This window comes from Magallana gigas, chromosome 8 (assembly GCF_963853765.1).
Source record: "Magallana gigas chromosome 8, xbMagGiga1.1, whole genome shotgun sequence".
Lineage (NCBI taxonomy): Eukaryota > Metazoa > Mollusca > Bivalvia > Ostreida > Ostreidae > Magallana > Magallana gigas.
In genome coordinates, this window is record NC_088860.1 from 32,387,556 (window position 1) to 32,404,693 (window position 17,138).

The 17,138-nt window shown below is 31.2% G+C and overlaps 1 protein-coding gene across 2 annotated transcripts; it reads left to right on the forward strand.

The window, feature by feature from the left end:
* Nucleotides 1–1,164: 1,164 nt before the first annotated feature.
* On the forward strand, nucleotides 1,165–12,933 carry LOC136269511 (beta-1,4-N-acetylgalactosaminyltransferase bre-4-like). 2 transcript variants are annotated; one of them, XM_034473776.2, is made up of 7 exons: nucleotides 1,165–1,278; nucleotides 4,572–4,736; nucleotides 9,110–9,342; nucleotides 9,509–9,693; nucleotides 9,967–10,089; nucleotides 12,148–12,243; nucleotides 12,338–12,930. In XM_034473776.2, exons 2-7 carry the CDS (start codon nucleotides 4,583–4,585, stop codon nucleotides 12,456–12,458), a joined length of 912 nt encoding a protein of 303 aa, XP_034329667.2. In that variant the 5' UTR covers nucleotides 1,165–1,278; nucleotides 4,572–4,582; the 3' UTR covers nucleotides 12,459–12,930. The 2 variants fall into 2 exon arrangements, with proteins under 2 accessions (XP_034329667.2, XP_065925195.1); XM_066069123.1 differs by lacking the exon at nucleotides 1,165–1,278 and having other exon boundaries at nucleotides 4,525–4,736; nucleotides 12,338–12,933.
* The last annotated feature ends 4,205 nt before the right edge of the window (nucleotides 12,934–17,138 follow it).

A 17,138-nucleotide genomic window follows, 5' to 3' on the forward strand; every position in this document is an offset into this window, starting at 1 on the left:
AGGATAAAACTCAGTATGTTACGTAACTCCCACTGATAAGCGTTGATAAGCGATTTTAACTTGAACAAACTGATATTGCATAAAGCATTTCAATGTTATTAGTTTTATTGAAAGAAAAGGCGTTTTAGATTCACGAGATATGTGTTGTGTAACTTACTTTGACGGTGAGTGCCTGGATGGTATCTGAAAGATGATTCTTTTCTATTTAATATATATTCCTGTTTTTAAAAAGTCGTCAATAATGAATAATGGTTTTGTTTTCCCTGCCAATAAAGTGTAAGGCGGCGTTTAAAAATTTTGCCTTTACAGAATTTCGAAGGATGAAAAACAATGTTTTAATATCCTGATAAAACTGGACAATAATATAAATTAATTTAAGCATCTTTCAAATACTTGTTTTGTTTAAAATGCTATTGTTTAGGGAAAAAATCATTTGCACCCCTTCATTATCTTTAGTTAGTTTGTTCAGTTTTTTGCCAACAGCAAGAACAAAAGCTTCTGAATCTAACTAAAACGGCAGATGTAGGGAAAAAAATACATGTATTCTTATTTTTAAAGTTTTCTCCTCCCTGTCATTATTTAAGAGAATTCAGTGGTTGTGACAATTTTTAGCCTATATTTGTCTCCTTTATATTTAGAAGAAGAGAGCTCTATACAATGTATAAAAAAGTATAGGAACACACTAAAATAAAAAAGTTAAAATGTATGAATTTTTTCTTTACTTAATAATAATTCATAGTTTAACAAATAATATATTAAAATTTTAGATAGATGTGATTTTTAATTTGTTTACCACTCAGCCTCCTTTATAAACAAAAACCCCTTTAAGTTTTCTCTTACAGGTAAATGAGAGGTGCTTCATACAGTTATACCGAGCTCATATTGTAGTTCATAGTCACAAGCACTACTTTTTTTTTTTTAAATCGGTGGGTTTATAAATTGATTCTTTTTAATTAATCTACAAATGAAGTAAATTTATGTATTTTCATTTCTACATTGACCTATATTGGGTAGTTTTAATTTTCGTCAGTGACACTGGCTATCTATGTCAAACAACCACGTGATAACTGTTCTGTCTTCTTTGTATACAGTAGTATATGGTTTTCTGTATGACATTGCTATATTCTCGATTTTATAAACAACCACAAAAGATATAATATTCTGTTCGAACTGCAAGGTTTAGCGAATGCAGGACTCTTTTTGTAGGTTTTACGCAGCGTTTGTAGTGACATGTTAGATCCCAGACATTCCTAATCTTTGTGATTACATGTACCTGAAGTAAGTATAGTTTTAACACATACTCCCTAATATCCTTCTCATTTCAAGCTTTGTTTCACTATGGATGAAAAAAGCAGGTGACAATTGCTTGAGTTGTAATGTTGCTTTGCAACCTTGTTAACATGGTTACAGAGGTTAAAGATAGGAATGATAATTAATATTCTAATTATATGAAGATAAATTGAATGTTTTGAAATGTAACCATTGAATGTTACAAGGGCATGGTCACGATTAAAACTTAAAATGTGAAAATTATTTATTGTTTTGTTTTAGTAGAGATTATGTAATGTTTAACCAAAATATTAATGTCAGTTTTTAAATAATAAGCGAGAGACAGAACTCATACATTCTTTGAAAAGTAAATAAGTTTTTTTGTATTTAAATTGGTGTAATTTACTTCTGGAAAAAGAACAACAACTACATATTGAACAATTGTGAATCGCAGTATTAAAGAGGATGTTGGCAGTTCGGCCAATTGCTCTGAATAGTTGCTTTAGAATATAGTTGCTGTTCTTTTCATAGTTTCTTTATTAGTGTTAATTGTAGTTATTTATTTCTGTTGCTCTGTAGAAGGGACTGGTTGTTGAAATTAACAATTGGTTTGCCGTATCATAATTTAATTTGAATACAAATTGTTTCGGTTTTTATTTCTTCTGCTTTCGTTGAAGTGGGATGGGGATTCGATGTCTTCTCGTATTCGTTTTTACTACAATCAATCAATGATACTAATCTCCTACTGATATGGTCTGGAGTGTTTTGCCTGAAGTACGTTTTATTGAACAAAATAAAAAAACCGTATATTACGTAACTCCGTGTGATAAGCTTTACTCAGTGCAATTTAATTTTCAACTGACTCGTTTTGCAGAAAAGGTTTTTGTTGTTGTTGTTTTTATCAATGGCGTATGAGATGCACAGTTGATGTGTATTGTAGTTGTAACTACTTGGACGTTGGTGCCCGGATTGATTCAGAAAGGGGATTTTCTAATTCAATTATTTCATGTACAATTTGTTTTAAAAAAGTCGAAAACAGTGAAAACTGATTTAGTTTTCCCTTGCACATAAAGTGAAACGCTTCTAAAACTTGTGTTAAGGAAAGAAAATTTTTGAAACAAATAATGTATTGTGATATCCCGAATGAATCAATTAAAATTAAAATAATTATCTATTATCTACTGTGTAATATTTTCTTTATGATATTGTAATATTCTCATGTCGTTAAGAACAACCATGGAGATAATAATAATATGTTTATCAAGTGTGTACAGGGCATAATGTTGGTTTTCGCAGTATATCTAGTGGCATGTCCGTTAGATCCCAAATAATCCTAATCTCTGTGCTTACCTGAATTCCGTTATATTATCAGTTATAACACATTAGTCATTAATTCTCCTCTCATTTTATAGCTTGATTGACTCTGGGTTAAAAGAAGGAAGGATTGTAATTGCATTGCATTGACAATGTAATCCGTGGTAACATAAGACTTAGGACCAAATCCTTGAAGATCTTAAGAAGATCTTAAAGTTCAACATAAAATATGTAAAAAAAAATGTTCAAAAATCATCTTTACGAGAATTACAATGCTACATTTTGTGATATAAGTATGCAAAAACCCGTGTAGACTTCATATGACTTAAACTGTCACATCTAGACCATATGAGGGCCCCAAGAGGGGTTCAAAGTTCAACAGTGACAGTGTATATAGATGGGAAAAATGTTTAAATATCTTCTCAAGAGATGAAATGCAACAATTAATTATCTTACATGGACTGTATAAGCATCCACAAGCCATGTACAATGTAGGTACTTAATTGTTTAAATTGCGACCCAAGGCAAATATTGGAGCCCCAAAAGCGATTCAAAGTTTAAAATGGAATGCGATAATATCAGTAGTAAATTGTCTGAAGTAGTAAATTGTCTGAAGAATTTTAACAAATTTTTTGTGTAAATCAACCCAAATCTAGCGCAAATTGTTGTGCAATTTTCACCTTCAGAACTGTAGCTCCCAGTTCGTCCACCTGATTTTTTTTTTCAGACCGAGGGTTACAGACCTGCACCTGTATAACAGCTGATATTTTTTGCATAAATATTAAAAAATCAAAATAAAAGAAATCTTATTTAGGTGAGTGATGGCATATAAACCTTTTCTTATTTTTAGGGATACTTTAAAAAGTCTACATGGGAACATTCAATATGTATAATTGATTTTTGTTGTTTAAAAATTGGCAGTACAACAAATCGTAAACTGTTCCTATGATAATTTTATAGGTTGTTCAAACGAACATTTTTCAAAACTCTTTCATAATTTTCTAGGAGTTTGAAAAGATTTTATGTGCCATTTCTCTCATCTTTCTACCTCTTTTTCAAGGACAACAGATACCGGTAGTAATAAACATATGCCAACTTCCCTTTTCTTTTATCATCTTAATATGTATTTGAAGAAAACCTTGTGATTATACGTGCCTGAAGATTGGTTTGACATATTAACTGTGTCTAAACAACAATTTGTTAGTAGCTTTAAGATTCCTATTGTCTGGAAACTTTTTATTTGATTTGTATGTTTAACCGTGTTTTGTGCAAAAAATATATATCATTTTCTAAACCTAATAACGCCGTACTATACACACATGTATGTGCCTTTTGATATATATGTTTTAATAAGCAAATATCGAAATAGAGTTAAACTTCCGTTGACATGATTTTTTACTTTTGCATACCATCATTCAACTTGAGAATTATGCTTAATTAGATTATGCTAAGATGAAATAGATGCTTTCTTCTTTAAATAATACGTTTAACAGAAAATGATTTTGTTAACAATCCAAACATGAATTACGAGTTTCTTGATAATTGCCTACTTGCATTTTTACTTTTTGTATATAGTAGTCGCCATTATTTAGATAATCAAGTGCTATACTTTGCTTGGAAGCGTCTTACAATTTATTATGTATTGATATCTCAGTCAGTGGTTTTAATCAAATAATTTGCGTTTAGGAAATAAGTGCAATTTATCATATTTAGATATACGAACAATATTCGGTCAATAAAACATATTTTTGCAATTCAATGAACACTAGATACATGAATTACCCTTATCCATGCATGACTGATTAAACCTGTCTTGCAAGTTGATTCTTCCAAGAAAATTGCTTATAACTGAGAATATAAAATTATTGCACTACCATACACATGTACAACGATATGCAATCGTCATTTATGGTAGTTTGGTTGTTTCAAAATGTTTTATTTCCAAATGTATCATGATATTTATTAAACTCTTTCCCCTATACTTTCAGCATCGCACAATATGCATAGGCATGCTAAAAGAAACATCTGTACGTTATTTGTGACCATCTTAGGGCTCTCTCTCTTAGTTTTTTGCACCAATCTTACGTTGTTGACATCTGACCAAGAAGATGCATATGATAGCAACATATGTCCAAAATACCCTAGGAATTTAGGTAATTTTTTTTTCATTTTGCGGTTCAATTATATTATATTGAATAGATAAATAAATTTAAATCTTTTCAGTTGGTTTGGTTAAAAATTGTTAAAATGCAATATGTCTGTTCTGGGTTTTCTTTTTTACAATTTCAGCAGATTCAGATTCCAAAAAAAAATTCCAGTTAAATTAAGTAACATTCAATGGCGATGGTCCACTTACATATGTCGTAAAAACAATGCCGATACCAATATTCCAACGGCTCCTGTTGTTTCTCAATTATCATATTGGTTATGTTACCGGTTTTTCTTTTAAGACTATCACCAAAGACTAATATCATTCACAGAAATTGCAATTCATATTAAGCATGCGCAGTTAAGAAATGTTGAAAATTTCTCATTATTTTGTTTCGTAACTTCTAAATCATTATATTTATCAGAGTGAACACTTGAGTGTATATTTACATTCAGCGAGAACGTTTGCGATGCAGAATATTTTTTTCAATCAGCAATCGTGATATTTCTAGACCACATAGGATCATATATTGCGTGTCGCAAAATGATATTAACTACGTTTTTAAGTCCACATGTGTAGTAAATCTGAGTATTGGCCCACGTCCTATGTCCTTTTAACGTTATACGAATTCGATAAATTTATGACGTGTTACCTTTCATTATCACAACCACAGAAAATGGCTCATGACACGTACGAACAATTGAAATTGTCTCCGGACGACCAGTTCCTTCGTCAGGACCCAGAAAATATAAATACAAAATATAAATACATAGAATGTAAAGAAAATGCAAAAAATTGCAATGCAACTAAAACTACCAAAGAAACTCTAAAAGGCGCACTTACTACATGATGTACAGCTTTGCATAAAACTCTTTTAAAAAGAGACCTGATTCGGTTCATTAAGACAATTAAAATTGACCGAGTTAATGACGGAAAATTTTCAACTCATAATGTTAAAACGTTTGTCGTTGAGGTTTAATTCCAATTGTTTCATGAATAAAAAATGATCCTACAATAACTTAAAGATTCATTTGAAATTAAAATGTACGAAATGTAATAAAAAAATATAACAAATTGTGCTTAGGAAACCCAGAATTAAGGTCAGACGACACGTTCCTCAATTTTAGATAACTTTTTCCAGGAATTTGTTAATGGTTTACTATTACTTTGACAAGCTTTCTTGCAAAAAAATTAGAGTACCTTACCAGGCATTTCTGCAAAATACTAGAGAATGCAATTTCCTATATAATCTTCTTGAAAATACACTTGAATTGCTGATATAAAAATAAATACATCTACAGTACAGCGAAATTTACTATATTAGAACTATATCTCCGCTGGGGCGGGGCTTTGAACTCACGACCTCTAGAACATATACACTTCTGACAGTGAATGACCACGGTTCTAACCACTCGACCATCTAGAAATCTAACCAAATCCAAGTAAATTTTTATCATTTTTAAAGAAATTATAAAATTAATTTTTATTATTGGAACTCTTTATTACGAGGAGATACAAAAAAGATTCTAGAGGAACGTGTCGTCTGACTTAAAACAAGCAGAGTAGAATTAAAAAAGAAATACTTTTGGGAACCAGGAATACAGGCAATGATACATTAATTTTAATAAATATAATCTGTTTATACATACCATAAGGTCTGAATGATTTAAATCTGAGCTTCCAGAGCCTTCCCTGCCTTTTCTTTCCGTGTTCGTCTAGTGAGGATTATGGACAATAACCACTTCTGTGATATCTTCTTATTTGTGTGTTCTTGAGGGATGCATAACAAATTAAAAACCCCAAAGAATATGATATTTAGAAATCGTTTATCTAATTGTTGGCTAACTGGACTGTATTTCTGTTTGCTTATCAAATCATTTAAACTCTATATTTCACAACAATGGATACGTTTCCGTGCATGTTGCATCATGGAGACTTACAATTTGATTTAATGTATCGTAGGTATTTACTTTTGTTAAGGAGTTTTATGTTTTAAACAACACAAACTTGAAGTTCTGTTTAACAGACCACGTTTTCTTGTTGTTTTGTTAATAGACCTACCACGACAAGTAAGAGTAAAACCTTACGTTAGTGTATAACCGAAAGCGAACGTTATTTAACAGTTTTGCTTCGATCTGATAATTTGTTACCTATAGGAAGCAACAGTAATCATAGAATCAATGTATTATGGCTTTAATGTATTGCTAAAGAAACAATTATATAAAAGGGAATTAACTGACCAGAAAATCAAAGAATTTGTTTTTTAGTTACTGTAAATTCCTAATTAATATGAATTAATATCCGCGTAAAATCGCGAGAAGCCCGTCTCGCGAATTCTAAAATCTCGCTTTTAATTTTCGGACAAATGTAAACTACATGAAACTATGATAAAATTTCGGCATTCGCGATTTTATGTTCTCGCTATTTGATGGAAAATCGTTGAATCGCGGAATTAAGTACTCGCGTAAAATAAGGAATCTACAGTATATGCACAACCAAGAGACATTCCCACCGACAATTTGTCTTATTCACTAAATCAAAGGGCTCGAGAATTGTCTCAATTTAGGATATGCCTTATGTTTGCTTATGCAACAAATACACTACAAGGTAATGGTATAGGGAGTCAGGCTGGCATATATAAGCATGCCCATATTGCCTTGCCAGTGGCGTGGCTAGGGGAAAAACTTTGTAAATTAGAGGTGGGGGTGGGGGGGGGGGTCCCCCCCTCCCTATAAGCTGAGCACATTTTTCAATGAAAGAAAAAGTAAGCAAGCTTACATATCCCACGCTCCAACATTACAGGACAATGCTAAATGTCATAAATGACAGTATGCATTCAACACAAAAGATAATTTATAGTTAAAAGGAACATAACTCCAAATAAGCAACACATCAAAACGTCCTGCAAGTATGCACATCGATACTTCTGTCTTTAACAATAACCAAATTCTAAGTTTAAAAGGCCAAAATTTGCGATAAAATAAGGAATCAGAGTTTTCTTTTAATATGCAAATCAGCACATTTTATCCTAAAATACCTAATAAGTTTCACAAAATTCTGTGCAGAAGTGTAAGGTATCCGATCAATATTGGGACCTAATTTATCCAACCTTGAATATCCATCATGTATTTAATACTTTGATATTAATTTAAAGCATTTTAGAGTAGAAAAAGATTTAGCGAGGGAAATTTTCAAAAATATTATTAACTAAGCAGTAATTAATAAATGAAGATTGCATTAACGTCTATGGGGACAAGCACATTTTTTAAATCAAAAAAAAATAAATACTAGGAATATCAATAAATTCCTTGGTGGAAAGCTGTATTTTGTTATGAGGAATACAAAAACTATTAAAACTAAATTTTATACCGTGTAGATTTTTTAAAAATTATTTTTTTTAGAATTAAAGCAAAGGAGGACAACTCTTTAAGAAAAGGAAATGGGCATTAATAAGGACACATTCCACTCTTACATATTGATACATGTACTTAAACATGACAATTATGTCCAAGTATATGGAGTATTAACCCCATACACGTCTGTTATGCACCCAGATTCACTGAATCTGGGGCTATTATGGATCGGATATTTTAAGAGTAGTTGCGCCAACTTTTATTACTAAATTCAATATAAGGCTAAAAGTCTAATTTCAAAAGGGCTGAAATTTAGATAAAAATAAACGAATAAGAATTTTCTGGTTTTATGCACAGTAACTAATTAAAATGTTGTGACAAAAATTGAGATAAAATATGCCATAAGAATTCGCCAAGTCTTAATAAATCCGCTTATTGACACCAAGAGCAAAATGAGCGAAAAAGGGGGCGAATAATTCCCCTATACAGTATTCATAAAGGTCGCTCTTAATTGTGCGAGTTTCGTAAGCGTTCTTTTTCATATGCGATTATTTTGGCAACAGTTTACGAACCATATCCAATTTGTTCCTTCGCATGAATATTTTGTCGTTTCTGTTCGTGCATCAATTGTGAAAGGGGCTTTAGGCATACTATGAACTTTTTTTCTTTTACATATATTACAATGATGTTTAGTAAAGTGATACAAAAAAAATTATTGAAAGACATAGCATGTGCAAAGCCCTGCCTGAATTTATAATACTACATGGAAAATTTGCTATAAAAGAATTCTTAGGATAAGCTTATAGCTCTTTAAATTAAAGCTTTTCATTTAACACCAACATTGAACTACAATCAAATAAGTATCCTTAAACTGCATTACTACAATTTGAATTGTTATTATGAAAATACCCTGAAATGATATAGGTTAAAATTTGTTAAAACTCTTTGCTTGCTCAATGTTATGATAAATTGACGACATAACGACTTACAAACCAAAGCACTAACCTTCCCATTTCATTTACAGTAGGGACAATTACTCCAAACCTTGCGGATACATCCTACAAAGACCTGGAGTCAAGATTTACATGGCTGCGAACAGGAGGCCACTATACACCCACAGGATGCAAACCGAGAGAACGGGTAGCCATTTTGATACCATTCCGTAATCGTGGTAACCATCTAAGAATCTTGCTGAACAATTTACATCCAATATTATATCGTCAGCAACTTGGGTATACCATATATGTTTTGAAACAGGTAAACAAGAAATACATGTTTATTTTAATCAAATAAATTGTTTACATTTTAGACCTATGTGTGATTAATGAATAAAAAAAGATATTACGTAGGCTATATGCCATACACATTTTATAATATTTTAGAAGGATTTGGATATGTACTTAATCTGGCTTTTCTTTACCAGGCTGACGAGAAACCATTCAATAGAGGAAAGCTGTTCAATATTGGATACAAAGAAGCAAAAAAGTTTAATCATACTTGCTTTGTCTTCCATGATGTTGATCTAATTCCTGAGAATGATAAAATACTTTATGGATGTGTAAGGAGTCCCATGCATTTGTCAAGAGCAGTTGATACATTCAACTACAAGTAAATAAATGTCGTAAAGAAAAAAATAAGCATATCTTGGCGATTTAATTTAGTATTAAATTTCATCAAGTGAGTTATCATCGTCCATAGATCTTAAAACGTTTTGCTGCAGCTTTGTAAGAAACAAAATATATAATTATGTCGATGCAATTTAAAAAACATCATCTATATCTGCATGAATGGGGAAAAGATGTAAATTAAGCAAATTTTTCATATCAAAATACATCATGTAAACTTTGTTTGCCCTTTGATTCAATTTTTGTTTCTATTTAGACTTCCTTACAAAAATATGCTGGGAGGAGTCGCTGCTTGGAAAACAAAAGAGTTTGAACAGGTGAATGGTTGGTCCAATCTGTTTGTGAACTGGGGCGGAGAGGATGATGATTTGAGCTGCAGGTTTTGTTTTCTTTCATATTTCTTGTTTTTTTTTATATATTGCAGAATAGTTTTAAAATATGTTAGGCAGCACTGTTAAAGTGTACTATGCAAATATCAACGGTAATAATCCTTTATCTATCTATTTGAAGGTCCTTGTTGCTCTGCTTTGAATTTGTATTTCATTTTATGGATTTTTGAGATGGTTCACGGTTTGTTAATGTCATTTTTTCATCTTAGATCTGCAGAAAATGATGCGTTTATTAAAACATAATATTTAAAAAGTCATTATATAATACTGTTAACTTTATATTGTATGAAACAGCATAGTAAATGCCACTTGGCGGTCCCCTAAATTGACAGTTATTTGATATGGGTTGATAATTCTCCAGAATGGAGATCATTAACAAATTTCTAAATTTCAAGGATATATCCTTTTTTAATCAAAATTTTTAATGATAATTGATTTATATCTTTCCAGTAGATTCTGGAAAGTGCTGCTGCTTTGTATAGAGTTTGTGTATTATAAGAATAAAATGAAAAATGTGACCCAGTTGAAATTTATATGACATTCGCTTAATATTTAACGTATTTTTTCCATTCATTCTATAGATTTCATCAAAGCAGCAACACTTCAAAAAATTCAACATACTCTTAATGTATATTTAAAAATTATGAGGTTAATTCAATAAATTTTATGTCCTTGTGATAAGTGATTGTGAAAAGGATTAAAGAAACATATTTTCTTTAAAAATTGTAAATTGAATATAAATGTAAAAACTTATAGTCTCTTTAAATCATGTACTAGTTTTTAAGATCGAGATTTAGTAAATGAAAGCTGCGAACATGTTCATGAAATTTATGATATAAATTCTTTTATTAATGCTTCATAACAGTAGCCCTGTGGGATAAGAGGTATCGGGGCTTGATTGTTTGGAAAACGGTTTTAAAAATTCGATTAAAATCGTCGTTTTCAATGAAATATAAAACAAATCTCAGAGATTTGCCAACTTTTGACAAATGAAATATTCCATACAATATCTAAAAAAATTGTATTAGGTTTTCTTTTAAATCTTGATGACGTCAAATTGATTATTGGTATCTAGATTACTTTCCCCCTTATTTATTACTGAATATAAAGAAAGTGTTTAATTTTCAACATAATATCTTTCAAGGTGAAGGGGAAAAATAACTATGTTCACTTACAGTCTTAATTTAAAAAAATGTTTTAATTCAATCATATATCTGTAACCAAAATACAGAAGGGTATTCCTGCACCGAAGCTTAATACAACACACAATACGGAGCTATATTTTTGTGACACAATGTAGCAGGAGAAAAAAGGTACATATTTACAAGTAAATTTCAACTTATAAAAGTTAGAGGCTGGGTATGTCATTGATACAGCAAAGAACCCAGAAAATACCCCAGATTGTTACATCATAAATACATGTGTCATACATTTTTTAGATTTGAACATCATAGTTATTTTATGTAACAGCAGTGTATTTCTCTGTTAGATGCGTAGAAAAATAAGTATTAGATGAATTCTCTAAATTTTTTTTGATCTTGACTTGGAAACAAAGGAGTGATGTTTTTGAAGATATATGTCTGTTTCCGACATATGCATGCTTTTAAGACATTACAACCATCATGCACAGTTGATTTTTTAGTATTTAATTACCACCGGGTAATTGCGTCGAATATTTGAAAAAAATCTAACAGATAACCCTTATGATACCTTTTTGAAGAACCCTCACGGTAGCTCAATTTTGGTGTTTGAATTTAAAACTATGATATTATGCAGAACCGAAACCTTATTTAAATTGATTGGTTTTGTTTGGTTTGATTTTTTTTTTTGGTATATCCTATCGACGTAAGGACTAAGTCATAAGACCACATAAAACCGTTGTTTAACGTCATGCTTGCATGTAATACTTAAAAGACTTCAAAATTATATGCAAAGGTTGGCAAAAGCAAGTGGTTAGTCAAACAAGTCATTTGTAATAAGGTTAGCTATTATAATCGTGCATAAAAAATTTAAAAAAAGTAATATATGAATTTTGAACTTTTTTCCAGAACAATAGCAAACAAATTGTCAATCTTTCGTTTTCCGAACTCTGTGGCAAGGTACACAATGTTGAAGCACAGACGGACCCCTGTTAACACCGCGAGGTATTTTATCTTTTTTCATACATTTCCAGGTGCTTCTCAAAATTTATAAATTTTGCTTTAAAAAATCAATTCAAATTATATTTCTTTTTTGTAGACACAGGCAGTTAAAAGACAGCTATACTCGGTATAAGATTGATGGTTTGTCATCATTGGTATATCTTAGCCCAAAAATCCAACGTTATCCGTTATTCACCATGGTGTCAATAAATACGTGAAAATCTTGTTCTGAAAGGTTTTCAACTAATACATTTACATATAAGATAGGTAAAAACTGTACAGCTTGAAAATGTTCCTCTGCGCTTATTTCTAAACAAAATGCAACGTCTGGATATTTAAGAAGAAATATTGAAGATTGACGTAAAATGCCTTATATGATTTCTTACTGAGAGCCTTGTTCAGTGAAATACATTTGCAGACCCTTATTATTTGAGCGTATGTTTTATTGGTATATTTATATATAATTGTTTGATTATCTTATCTTAGTGTATAATATGAAGAAAAAGAAAGCAATATAATATTGAACATTTGTCATTTATTTTCGCTTGTGAGATATTGTTGTGGCAAGCGCTTAACAAGGGGAATGTTACATGTACATGTAAAATCTACAATATTGAAAATTTAGATTTTGATGATAGAAATAAATACATTGAAATATTTATATCTGCGTTCTGTAACCTAAGAATTGAATTTATTTAACTCTGATGTTCATTCTGTTTAGATAGTTTAACATGTCAATATTTTGAGACGTAGACAAAGTATTTAAACAAAGAAGAAAGCTATTGATAACAAAGACCCGGACAGTCAATCGAAGTTAAACAATACAATGTATTATCTTTGGACACGCAGTATTATGCTTCAGAATATATCATCTACAACAGTCCATGGACTCTTGCAGTGGACCGTATACATGTATGTTATACATCAAAACATCCGCCATAGTTGTTACCTTGCTTGCTATGTAAAGATTGTACTGATCACGGTATACTAGACGATCATTGCTGCATAGTCAAACCAATTTCTACATGTGCAGAAAAAATGTTTTTATTGGCAGAAAAATTTACAAAATAACACTAAAAAGTAATTATATTCTTTCATGCGTCACATTGTTCTGATTTACAGAACGTCCGCTTAACAAACTCAAACCGTTCTTAGAATCCTTTAATGTAATCCATGGTCGGGCTGGAATTATAAATGAACGATGCTTCAGAACATGGAGTCCGGTAAAGATTATAGACAAACATCTCAACCTGTAAGGATACAACGTTACATAGCACTGAAACCAAGACGGGGCAATTGAATCAATGTAAGCGTTCTTGATACAAAGTAGGTATGGTATGACCGTTGGATATACGTGTGCAGACAAACTGAGTCAGTTTGCAGTCATTTATCTCATACGTGTGGTGTATATTACCCGTGTGATAAACCTTTGCTATATCAAACGGGTGATGCTTTATCAAATACTTCCGGTCCGAACTATTTTTGACACAACCCCTCGCTTCAACGCTTCAGTGACCTATTTTCGAAAATTTGCTAGTACTTTCAACATAACTTTATCTACTACAAATATTAATATAAAATTGATTTTGTCAAAGATTTAGATTACAGATTGAAACCGGGGGGGGGGGGGTATTGTGAGGGGGGGGGGGTTAGCCCCCTCCCCCACACCTTTTTTGCAAAGTTATTCATAACCGTAACCACAAGACCCTTTTTTCTTGTTTGTCAAGATTTTTGATAAGTTTAGCCCACTTCCAACTTTCAATTTGCTTTGTGAAGTTAATAAAACTGCAAATTACGTTAACTATCAAGGAGTTCATCCTGACGACGTGATGAAAACAGAGCGCTCTGGTTGTGTTTATATACAAAAACTTACCGAAATAATGTTTCATAAGACTTTTATTCCACCACCAGTAAGCATCCTATTTCAATTTCGAATCATAAGGCTAGCCTAGTGTTTGTTTTACTGTTCCTCGTCAATTCAAACTAACGAGCATTCGCAACTTTGTGTCAACAAACTTGATTATTCAAGTCTTCTAATCGGAATTTTCATTTAATCAAGTGAATAAGCTCTAAGAAAAATTATTTAGAGCTAAAAAATTATTTTAAGGTTTATTTCATTGAAACTTTACATTAAAATAGTTAGATTTATCTCAGGAATGACGTACTAAATTGTATTGCGCAAGGTCACAATAGCCGCATAACACAACGTTGCATCATCGTTTTTATCTTTGAAAAAAAACCCAATTCGGGTCACATAAGGGACTGTCTCAAAAGCTTCATAATATAAATCAAATTGTATGAGATAAATAGAACATCTATAATTTTGTGATATTATATTTGCTTTATCCAACTCGTTGAAATGGTTATATTCGCTCGGCAAGCCTCGCGAATATATACACCATTTCAACTCGTTGGATAAAGCAAATATAAAATCACACAATATAAATATCCTCTATTTATCTCATTCAAACGGATCTTATGTTTCTTAATATCTTATACAAAAAAAATATTTGTGTCACATCACTATACAGGCCAAACTCCCCTACCTACTGTAGTCTTAAATAAAAAAAATCCTTTTCAATTTTAAAGTGTTGCACTATAGTATTTATTGTCCAACTACTTTTAAAACTAAACATTGGGCCAGAAAAGTTGAAACTTGTGTTGAGAAATCCTCGAGTAATGTAGATTTAATCTTTTTTCAAATCATTATTACAGGAGTAGGGTGAGGCAACCATTGGGGTGGGTGGAGGTTAGATTTTGTAATGAAGTGTCTATATTTAATTGTTCAAACCGAACATTTTTCCACCAAGATATTTATAGGGCCTAAGAAGGGGCTCAATGTATGTTTAACATAAAAAAAAAAATGCAGAAAAATAAAAAAAAAATCATTAAAACATATCTACATATCCTGTATTTGCCCCAATGTTATTAATAATGTACCTTTTATCAAACTTATTAACTTTGTTGTTGAGGTGAGCGATATGGCCGAAGGAGCTGTTGTTTAAAATTGTATCTAGTGTGAACAACTAACTTATAATCCTACAATTCCTAACACGGCTGATTTAACATTTGCGAAAATAACTGCTACCAAGTAAAGTATCAACATAGTTGAGTGGTTTGATTTCTTTAAACAGCACCGCTCATTATTGTCTGGTTATGTTTCTCGGAAAATTTAAGTAACAAGATAGTTCGTAATGTTTTCTAAAACGGTTAACTTCGTTATCTTTTGATTGTTTGATGTTCAATTTTAGGGCCGTCAATTTGTTCAACATGCTTTTTTTATATTAAATGTGCGTTTTGTTAGAAAACAAATGATTGAAAGAGAATATGATAGCTGCGGAACTAGAAATAAACAGGAAAATTTGGGTTGACGTGCCATAGTGTCAGAGTGCCTCACACACAAAAACATTTTGCAGTTAAAGGCAAAAACGCCCTCGTTTGTTTTATGACCTTCGTATGAGAGAGACATTAATTTTCAAATGACACCTCAAAGGATAAAATTGTTTTATTATCAATAGAAGGAAAACGTCAATCAAATAAAGAACGATAAAGAAAATGAGTAATAATTAAACATGTAAAAAAAACTTACAATGTTTTAGATCATCAGTTATACAATTTATTACATACTAACGATTTATTTCTCAACTGAGAGCAAGTGTTTATCACAATTACAATTAAAAAAAATTTCCTTAAAATTCCTTCCCGTATGGTTTGAATTTAAAACAAAGTCCATCGCTAATGATACAATAGAATGACACACAAAATACTTCCTTCAATGTCAGATTTTAAAAATGAAGCTGATTTGAAACATGAAAATATCTGCTTTATGCATGTGGCGCCTTTCAGACAGCTGCAGGTTTTAGATGTACCAAACATATAATTATTAACCAAATTATCTATAAGTGTCATGGTTTTCAGTACGCTGAAAAACTCATTCGACACTTAAATGGACTCTAGTTTTTGTTGTGCTTGGCATGTATAATTTTGTTTCCTAATCATCCTGTATATTCATAGGACATCACATCGAAATTACAGCTTTTCACAGAATCATCAGACAAGGTATTGTAATAATTGACGATTTTTATTGATGTACATACATTTTCACGATGTCTGTGGTGGAATCACCAACAAAAATGCATTTATTGTTTAAATGACTACACCATTTACTTCATAATTTAAAGTTAATTTCATTCTTATTCTACATTCGTATAAATGACATATTTTTAGAATACCCCGAAGGAAAGTTACACATATATCGTGAACATGTATGAACATCAAAGCTCTAATAATTTCTTCCTGGAAAAAAAAAAGCTACTAGTACTGTATCTTTTCGAGTAGCTCACAAATGTTGCTTTTAATGTATGATGCGTTTGATACTCAGTCCTACAAATTGTGTAATAATATTAACATTCTAACGGATACCACATTATTGACCTAAAGACGTCGGTCAATGTCGGGTTTTAGAAAAATTGTTATAGCATCGTTTTTTTATAATATGAGGGGTGGCTAACTAAATAGTTAAACTGATAAGAGTATAATAGAATGAATTTATTCTATTACATCGTTTGCTTATCCTCGGAATTTGGCATATACATTAGAGTATATTCATTTTGCTTCTAAAGGGCTTGGATATGGTGAAAAATATTACGTTGACAGGGAAATATGAAGTTTTATTGACCTTACACAGGATTGTCTAGAACCTATTAGATAATGCATTATATAGAATTAGTATTATGAGGTATGATAATAATATTTAAATGCTGAGGGACTTTGGATAATTGTTGCAACAAGTCATCTGAAAATGTATAGGTATTTTCTTTTATATTGTTTTAGATTAAATGACTGCAATATTACACAAGACATATACCCAAATTAAATTTCAACCTCAACCTAACCCA

Bases quoted from the DNA above. Each gene is read 5' to 3' on its own strand.
- LOC136269511 (XM_034473776.2), top strand. From the start codon at position 4,583: ATGCATAGGCATGCTAAAAGAAACATCTGTACGTTATTTGTGACCATC. The intron at 9,694-9,966 runs GTAAATAAATGT...GTTTCTATTTAG, and splicing joins GTTGATACATTCAACTACAA to ACTTCCTTACAAAAATATGC. The intron at 10,090-12,147 runs GTTTTGTTTTCT...ACTTTTTTCCAG, and splicing joins GATGATGATTTGAGCTGCAG to AACAATAGCAAACAAATTGT.